Below are 10,247 nucleotides of genomic sequence, written 5' to 3' on the forward strand. Positions count from 1 at the left end.
AGGGCAAGACGTAAACATGGTTGCTAGCTAGAAAATTTACGGTTAAACAAGCAGTGTATTGTCTTGGAATGTTGCACTTATTCATTATCCCTCATGTACAGACTCAATCAAACCGAGTCTGCAATTCTTATGTTATTTTGTTGTGATTTAATGCCTTCCCGAGGGTAATCATTTGGGTTCCCCAAGACAATTTTTTGTTGAAAAGTTACCACAAGAAAGATGGAGCCGGCATAATGGAAAAGTGTATAATGTGTTTGCCTGAATGTGAACATCCTCCTGTGCTGTATGGTTGCCGCGCAAAACCACAATCTCTGTCTTTCGATCCCCCTTAATCCCTCTCCATACATTCACACTACCCAAACAAACCTATCCCTTTCTGAATACAACATTGTGCAATTATTTGTGCAACGATAAATCGAAAGGAAATGAGTTCGTCATAGCTGGAAGAGATGATGAGTTTACAGGCTGATAATGTTCTATAATTTGATAAATTGTCGTGCACCAGAATACCCAAATATTTAATCAGTGTCTTCGTACAACCTAGGGTTACCCTAAAACATCAAGATAAAGACCGATGGGGCTCTTGCATTCCCGATCAAACCAAAATTATTCTTAGTTCATGATGCCTAACATTATGTTGAAAACAGTTTGTGTAAATTTAAAAATTAAATTACAATAGATATGAATCCGTATTTAAAACCTCCTTTTGTCATTGGTTTTTATAAATTAAAGATTTTGAATTGTGATATCCTTGTTTTGCCTTGGACATACTATTTTCCAGGATAAACTTTACCTTGAAAATGTTTTTCTTCACAAAACAAAGCTTTATTGGGTTCGCTCACGGAATAATAGTACTAGATAAATCAAGAAAGATGAAAACTTACATTGGATGATTTAGACAACCTAGAATGGCCCGACGAAGCAAGGCAAAAGACGAACATTAAGACAATTCAGTCCCAAAGGGCTTTAAGAACTATCCAGCATAGTGTCGCCCACTTGGTCCGTCATATATAATCAAAAGAGGAAAGCGTTTTGTCCAACTGTAAAAGGGTTGAAACACTTAACATGTATTATGTCCTAATATAGTAGGGTCATTAACGTTTCATGATTTTAGTAAAAAAACTGCAGAAAAATTACCATGACCCAAAATTTTACGAAGTTTGTAAATCACATCGCCATAAAAAGCAGGCTGGCTAATCCCTTGTTGCAGAAAAGTTTTTAAATTTCACTATTGAATTTAAGAAATTTAATCAAAGTTACGATTGTAAAATTTAGTAAAATATTTCCGTAACTTATATAGCGTTATCCCTGTTTGAGAAGCTTGCTGGTAATAAAAAAATATTCCGCTTCCCGTTGAAATCCTTTACGTGCTACAAGCTCTACCGAATTTTAATTACCTGAGAAACATAAACCCCATAGAGATGTTGCAATGCGGTACGTCTCCATCTTAATGTGGATTATTAACTATACAAAAGTCAAAGTTATCTCAATTTTAATAGATTTTCGTGTGTATAGAATTGCTGTTGATAGCAATATGAAGATCCAAAAATGATGTACTAAAATTTCAAGAATCTGCAGTTGTTTCAAAATTCAAAATGTGAACAGTTCTTGTTGAATGTTGAATCCTGCTTAAGAAGGTTCCAGAAATCTGGACGGGTTGCACCTTCTAGTACGTACTGTTCATGAACAGCGTCGATCAAACCAAACCTGTAACATTTTCACTTTTACTATTTTGGGCATTCTTTAATGATACTTTTTTCTCTATTTCTCTATTTAATGTTTAGATTCTGAGAACTAGAACTTAACAGCCGTGAAATACAAGTTGGGTGTCTTTTCACTCTACAAGTAAAGAAAACATCTAAATTATCACCTATCGCATTTGATTTTACCTGGCAAATCTGTCACCTGTCAGTGACACATAAGAACAGAATCAATAATATTTTGTAAGACAGCCTATCTCTTAACAACATTAAGATTGTTATTTTTTTTAATTCTATTATTACGATAATAGTTTAGAAATTGCATTAGAATTAAGCCTATAACTTAAACACATAGAAATTACATATATGTAGCCCTATTATGCATAATAATCTTAATATTATATACAAAGTAAATTCCTTTTTCTGAACCCTTATCTGTACCTTTACAAATCAATGTAATAAAACCTATATCTAATGAAAATTTACAAATAAGCAGTTTAAATGGTAAAAATACAGATAAAATGTTTGTTTTATGATAAAACAGCAGTTAAGAGTGTATAAACAATTACACAAAATACATTTTTAAACAATTACAAAATACACATTTGAAATGACTTGCACATCCCAAATTTATTTATTGTATATCTTCTTTCTTTTTCTTTATGACTCATAGAATGTTTATTTGAAGTTTTGGAACTTCTTAACTAATAATATCTTTTGTAATAAGAGAAAAAAAATAATAAAAAAAACAACAACAAAAATAACATAAGTGATTATTAAAATAAAGTTCAACAATACATGACTAACAAAAATACATGTTTGCAGGTATATAGGAATACATAATGCGTTATGTAACTGTGCAGTAATGTAATATTGACTTAAGTTTATTTTATAACATTCGACAACTATTTATCTGATTTCATTTACATCCGTTCTTTGTTGTTTTTGCCTTTTTCTTCATTGTTTGTTTTTCACTCATTTGTTTTTGTTAAGGTCGTTATCTGTTTCGAACATTTGATACATGAAAGAACTCAACAAAACATACAACTCTATTTTCTTTGTCTAAAAGTACAAGTTTTTAAATGTCATTTCCTTTTCCAACGTCGTTTTCAATTACGAAAGTGAGCTAACTTTCATAAGTCTAGTACCAAGGAAGTGATAATAAGGAGCACCTGGCGCCCTGTAATATTGTAACTCGACAGCCGGTTTTAGTATACGGCTGCCTTTATCACAGTAAATTGCATATATGACCTGTTGCTCTGAATTAGTTAAATTTTGTGACAAAAAGTACCGAAACCCCCGTTGATACAGTTTTGAAAAATAGATTATACGACTTCTCTCTCCATATAATAGACCAGCCGCTACAATGCTCATTTTCTTTTTGAAAATTGTGTTTGGATCTAATTCAAGCGCTTGAGTAAGATTTGAAACAACTTGGTCAGCCGCTATTTTAGTTTCATCAAATGATGGCGGTTTGGATAAATAAAACATTTTTAAAGATGTTTTACTTGAATAATATCCAACATCTAACCACATGAAATATTTTGATTTGAATGTGTTTTCTGTCGTTGCATTCAAAAGAAAGTCGAATTTGGCATGGGTTACACATGTATACATAGGATTTGTTGTATGGGGATAGTATTTTGGGTATGAATGTAGCAGAAAAATTTCTTGAATTTGTTTTATATATTGGAATGACCTTATCGACATTGAATCAATAAGAAACACTTTTGTAACAGACAGAAGGTCTCGACGTAATTCAAGCATATAATGTTTAAATATATTTGAATTTGTGAATACTATTAATGAATTTAACAAGAATTTAAAAGCTTTGGCTCTTTCAAAATAGAATGTTGTCGACCTTTTCCTATGAAGATATCCTTTTGAAAAAGGGCCTATATCTATATAAGCTGTAACTACTGTCGTGTTTTCGGGAATAGTTTGCCAAGTTGAAGTCTTATCACTTTCTTTCTGTAAATGATAGGAATCTTGATAAACAAATATATCTCAAACGTGCTAAAAATACCAGCTTATAAAATTATACAGATATTCTTCGATTTTTATCTAAGTTCATTACAATATTTTTAATCAATTGTATAGAATATATCGGTTGCCATTAATATCTTAATTAGAGATGTATTTAATCAAATGTTATCAAATTTGCCAATATTTCGTCCATAACAGCACATTCATGTTATAACTTTTTACAAGAAATTTAACCATTTATGAGGTTTCTAACTAGGGTACAAAAGCTTTTGAATCATTACTCATCTGTTATATAAAATGTTATATTTATTTATAATTGAACTTACCCTGTCATATGTATTTTTGAGTTTTGCAAACAAATATAAATATATTACAATAAGACTTGTTACAATATATATCAATGAAACGCAATAATCCTTTTTGTAAATTAACAATTTCATCTTATGTTTGTTTATTTAGAGTGTTATTCATTTACCGAATATACCGATCAAGAGGCAGATACAACATAACTTAAAGACTATATGTCATTAGAAAATTAATATCCGTAATTAAACCGACGAAATTATTATTTTAAAATCCATGGAAATTACCACAAAGAGCATACATCTTTTTTAAGACTTTAAGAAGAAACAATATATTGCCTTTTACTATTTCTACGACAATGATGTGAATCAATTTTTTTATAATCACTGACAGTTTTAAGTTTTGTGTCTGGTACTAAATTGACTCTGCTGCCATCAGACGTCCCTTTAAAATCTTTCTCTACACACCCTGTATCGATGATTTGAAAAAAAGTAGTCACTACAACAGACTGTATATCATTACTAAAATATGGACGATTAAGTAAACAACCATTTCGTTCTAAAAACAACACAAATACCTTAATCTTAAATCAGTATATTAAATATTACGACAAAGAAATAGCATGATTATTTGAGAGAAATGGCAATGCTGTTAAAACTCTATTGAATGTAAATAACTAACATATAATGTCCTTTGGAAGTAGAAAATCGCTGCATCTGCCATTTCTTTGCCTTTTCAACGAAATTTTCAAGAAAGAATTTACATAAACCATACAGAATAGAAAAAACAAGAATCCATTACGAACGCCCAAATAACAAAATTGAAAATGTTGCAGACTCGGTTTGATTGAGCCTGTTCATGGATTGGTAGTGGAAATGGAATTTAACCGTCCACGTGTCTCTGTGCCGAACATTTATACATGAAAATGATGAAATTATAAATTTCGAAACATCCGGAGGAGTTTATAAGGCTTTGAAACATCAATCCAGAAAGCATTTTTACTGAAAAGCAATTGATAAAAGATTTTTTTCTGTGTTTAAAACCTTTCAAATATTAAACAATAAGTTCAGTTGTTTACAATATTTACTGTTTTTATTACTAAAACACAATTGAAAACATTTTATCGTCAAACAATTTTATAACTATTAATATCAACCATATTTAAACCATTTTTCTTTGTATGCTACATTTTTTTTTCCTTCCCAATAATTCATTTGGTGACTTCAAATAAATAGTACAATGCGTTCCAGCATAAAAAAGGAAATTCCAGATGTCCTTTTTCCGGGGGTCGACCTACAGGCACTTTTTCAGCAACAAATTTACATGCAGATAGAGAGAAATGGAGTGTTGGCTGACATAGAGGAACAATTCTCCTATCTTTTAAACCTCAGACGAAACGCATTGTATCTGTCCGTTTTTCAGATAATAGTCCTCTATCTTTTTATATTGGTTTATTTTCTAAAGATAATGTTCGGACTTATTTGATGAATACATGTATACATAGAAGTATATATTTCTTATACTTTTAAATGGGTAAGTAATGCTGACATTTTTGCAGTTTATTCTCCGGAATCAGTATAAGTGCCTTCAAATTGTCTAATACTGTTAAATAAAATGAATATACATGAAACGTTTTTCTCCATATTCCTCATGCGTAAGTATTGTCTGTGCTTTTAATTGTCATTAAATATGTAGTAGAAAATACTTTCATGATATATGGTTTACACCTGTTTCAATGAAGAAGATATGATCAATGACAAAATGGTGTGTAGTAAAATAACGCAAACATTTGGTTTTATGGGACAATTCGTTTCTTTAATTAGAATTTTCCATCATACACCATACTGTCATAATGAAAATATATAGTAAATAAACAACATAAATAAGAAAAAAAAAACAGTTAAAAGCTACCTAAAACTGATATTATTATTTTTTCATTTTTAATCTAGTAGTATCATATTATTGTCAATTAACTTCTTATCTATACAAAATGCTTATTCTTTTAACTACAATGTAATCATTATTTACATTTTAATAATACTTATAATTATACTAATTATAATAGTAATTTATTAATAATAATAATAATAAGAAGAAGAAGAAGAAGAAGAATGAAACTTTACAGTTCATATAAATATTAAATACTGACATTAAATCATTTTTTATTTCATTAAAAAACATTATGTTTATTTGCCCGGATGTTATTAAAATGAGAAAAAAAAATTTAATGTCAGTTATCTTTTAGTATAAATTATACTAAAAGATAACTGACATTCATTTTTTTCTCATTTTAATACTATGCTTAGAAATCTTAACGAAAATATCATAAAACATTTTGCGATTTAACAATATAACTGTTATATTTACCGGGATGTGTTTCCAAATTACCCATTACTTCAGTATGGGCAAGGAAAATTTGTTTGAAGTGGGAAATAGGTGAAAGATAATCATCTTTGCTTTCTTTAAAAAAATGAACATGTCATTTACTCGTAAAATACATGTCTAGCATTTAATTTAGCATTTAATGATAGGAAGATTTTTAAGTTTTACTTATTTTTTTCAAATTAGTATCAAATAAACAAATAAATAAAGGGATGAATAAAATAGTTTAGTAAATAACTATATGAATGAATAAAAAAAATAATTAATTAATTAATTTATGTATTTATTTATTTACTTATTTATTTATTCATTTATTTATTTATTTATTTATTTATGTATTAATTAATAGTAAATAATAAAACAATAATTAAACAAAAAGAACGAATTTATTAAATTGATTAATCAAAAAGAATAAATAAAAATACATAATAAATGGATGAAATATAAAGTAATTGATATGTGATTAAAAACATCAGATTGTTAATAAGTAATAAAAATGCAGTATATCAATATTATTTATATATGCAATAATGTGATTGATTGGTGTCATGAAAATATATTGTTTTATTGCTGAGTGAATATCTTAATTATATAATAAATAAAAAATAATAAAAAAATAAATAAAAAATACAAAGCTCATTCAACCAAAGTTTTATTTCAAAAGAGTTTTATAGCAATATGACAAATCTCTTCAACTTTTGATACTTTTGTAATAGTATTCAAAATTATGCGGACATTTTAAAGATAGCTGTTAGCTATGCATGCATATTCCATAAGTGCCGATTCAATGTTCTAAAATATCTTCACTCAAAGAAGTTCCAAATCTTGTGAGCTATCATTAGAGGCTAATCGTACAATCTCTAGTTGTAAATTAATGTCCATTTCACTGACAGTCGATTTCACATTAATCATTTCTCTAGTAGTCAAGCACTAAAAGTCGTACCGCATAACGGAGAAATAATGTTAAACTTTTAGTTGATTAGTTACACAATTTGTGAGAATGTCTACACTATCTTCAGTGAATTAAATAAAAAAAGAATAAATGCGTTTTAAAAATAATATGATAAAAATATAGCTTTCTAACATTATGATAACTATTATGCAACACAAGTTAAACTTAAATAAATACAAGCAGAGGAGACAATATGAATACATAACTGGAAATGAAACTATTATTTTCATCTAAAATCAAAAGTATCTTGAAAAATATTAGGCCGTTTTCAACCAGGCTGCTTTGTTATTACAATTATAATAATATTCAAAAGAATTTTTACTGATGAGTTTTTTTGATCGTTTTTCCCCATATTATTTATGTGATTTTCTTTGTTTTTTCATTGCTTTCTAAATTATCTAACTTGCGATAAAATGTATGTATAGAAAGAGCTTAAAAATTCAATTTTTAAATTTCATGCATTGTTCCTGTAACAAACCCAAATTAAGACAAAGTTGAGGTTACTGAACAATCATCAAATTAATTAAAATAACTAATAAATTATTTATGGAGAAGTCTGATCACATATCTAATTTTATAACTGATTATCGAAAATCACATATAAAAATCAATTTGAACATTGAAACATGTTAAGGAAAAAATGTGTTTCAAAGAAAGATATCGGGTGTTTAACGCTAGTATCAAAATTTTAAAAAGGTTAAAGGCCAATATGTCTCTGAAATCCATAATTATTAAATTCTTTAGATATGTCAAACATGTGTTCAATAATGTTTAAATCATAGATTTAGAGCATGATGAGGAAAGTATGGTTTGATGTGCAGTAATGTGTCATAAAGGCAGGGAAATGTAAACAAAGTAAATATTTTGACTTCCATACGAAAACTTATTCACAATAACTTTATCAATCGCAAAATTGTTCTATATGGAAAATAAGTGAGCACTATTTTTAAGAAATCTTACAAGCTACCCAAAAAATGTTGGAGAAATGAAACTAACAGTATTGTGAGGCATGACGTGACTTTAAGTTTAAGTATCAAAGATTATGGAAAAAAAACAGAAGTTTATGACACAATATGCCTTAGAAATCAATTACTATTAAATATTAAAATATGGCGCAATATTATATTACACAAAACTGAAAGCACCTTTAAACAAATCATAATATTTATACATTTTCCGGAATCAAATTAAAAACAACGTTAGTTGAAACATGATAAATTGAGAATACTAAAATCACTTCAGCAACGTCAATGCTAAATGTTATGCCTGATGTCTTCATCGCGCATTTAGAAGTGTTCGCGGTTTTTCCGATGCATCACTTGTCAAAACAAACATTATATTTTTTGCTACTCCTTATGTGACGCCGTTTTATATTAATATCCATTATACGTCCAATTGATTGTTTTATGTCAAATCCCTTTTTCTTTCTTCTGTAATCTGTAAAATAAAATGAACAATTTCATTGCATTTTTTCGTCATCAAATTCTTTACTTGCTTTAATATAATAAAATAAAATAAATCAAACATTTATTCAATAGTTTCAAACGATCAAACTTTTATTGGAAACTTATCACTCATTTTAAGACTGACAACATTTGCATGTATCATATACTCAATCTGATTTGTGTGTGATATGAGTCTTATAAAATCATATGGCATACAAAAAGCGGTTTTCAAGTAGATGTAATTTTATTTATGTAATTTAATGCAAGGATAAATAATAATTCTAATATGTTACTTTTTATTTATGGACAAATTGGAACGAATAAAAAAAAATTAGTGTTTGAAATTATTTTTGTCCAATAGGATTGCAGTACTTCAAATGAATCGTAACACATTTACTTTGGTAAATCGGCAAATTGTTATTCAGTCCAGTAAATCGACTGTTTGTAAAAATAATAGAAACGGCCGGTTAAAATTTATTAGTAAGTATTTACAAAAATAAATTGGCGCCGCGCCGGACCAATTTCTTTTTGTTGATACGTACAAATAAACCTTAACCTATACTTAAGGATCATATTATATGCAAGAAAAACAACCATTAACAATAAACTTTATAAGAATATATTAAAAATAATTTATAAAGTTTTATAACATGCGTAAAATTATTACGTTTGTTTAATTTTAAAGAATGTTTGTGTATGGTACAGTAAATGTAAAATTGAAATAATAATGTGTTTAGAGCAATTGAATTACAACAATTTAATTTATCATTACACTTAAGATGTTATGATTCGTTAATTAAAATCCATGGCACACATTTGCATGAAAATAAAAGAGAGGTACCTAAGCTACAACCATAGGTAAGAACCATTTTATTAAAGCCTTATGAAATAAAGGTAATAATTATGTGATGCTTAATACAATTACAGAAAGGAAAATATTATAATCAATGTATTTAAAACATGAAAATGGAGAGTTTATATATACCTGATTAATTAACAAATTCCCACGCACTTTCAGATCACAATTATGTACTTCTTTCTTGAAGATTCAGTAGCCATTTTTCATTGTTTGTTGTGTTTTGCTTATTAGTTCAAATCAATGTCATTCAGTGTTTAGTACACACTTAAACTTACACATTTTACATAACACATATGTACTTTTCCCTGAGACTATTTTCTATTTCAACCCAAACAGTCTGGGCTGATTTTCTCTTCTACTCTAATTGAGCAGATGTTGAATAACCTTTCATCGACTAAGGGTCAAACTCGGTTAATTCTGCGATTACAAAAATGCTGAATCCGTTTCAAAACGTGAAAATACCCAATACAAAGTCGTATAATAGATATCTTTTGTTAATGTCAAATATTATCAGATGTTTTATTTGTCTGTCTGCAATTTTCAATATACTTGGAATAATTAGACAAAAATCCTATCGTAAATTATTATAATAGGCATAAAAGCTATTCCCTTAATGTTTT

The 10,247-nt window shown here is 28.2% G+C and overlaps 1 protein-coding gene across 1 annotated transcript; it reads right to left on the reverse strand.

The window, feature by feature from the left end:
• Window positions 1-2,530: 2,530 nt before the first annotated feature.
• Window positions 2,531-4,712, reverse strand: LOC132717996 (protein HtrL-like). Its single transcript, XM_060701607.1, has 2 exons — window positions 4,671-4,712; window positions 2,531-3,671 (listed from the first exon to the last, which is right to left on the reverse strand). The coding sequence occupies exons 1-2, from the start codon at window positions 4,710-4,712 to the stop codon at window positions 2,814-2,816; spliced, it is 900 nt and encodes a 299-aa protein (XP_060557590.1). The 3' UTR covers window positions 2,531-2,813.
• Window positions 4,713-10,247: the final 5,535 nt, after the last annotated feature.

Source organism: Ruditapes philippinarum, unplaced genomic scaffold (genome assembly GCF_026571515.1).
Source record: "Ruditapes philippinarum isolate M1 unplaced genomic scaffold, ASM2657151v2 ctg3023_1_1_1_1, whole genome shotgun sequence".
NCBI classification, from domain to species: Eukaryota; Metazoa; Mollusca; class Bivalvia; order Venerida; family Veneridae; genus Ruditapes; species Ruditapes philippinarum.

What these genes read in the sequence shown, in the direction of transcription:
- LOC132717996 (XM_060701607.1), bottom strand. Translation starts at nt 4,712, where the DNA reads ATGGCAGATGCAGCGATTTTCTACTTCCAAAGGACATTATAT. An exon ending in ACTTCCAAAGGACATTATAT is followed by an intron (nt 3,672 to 4,670) that starts GTTAGTTATTTA and finishes TATCATTTACAG; the next exon opens with AAAGAAAGTGATAAGACTTC.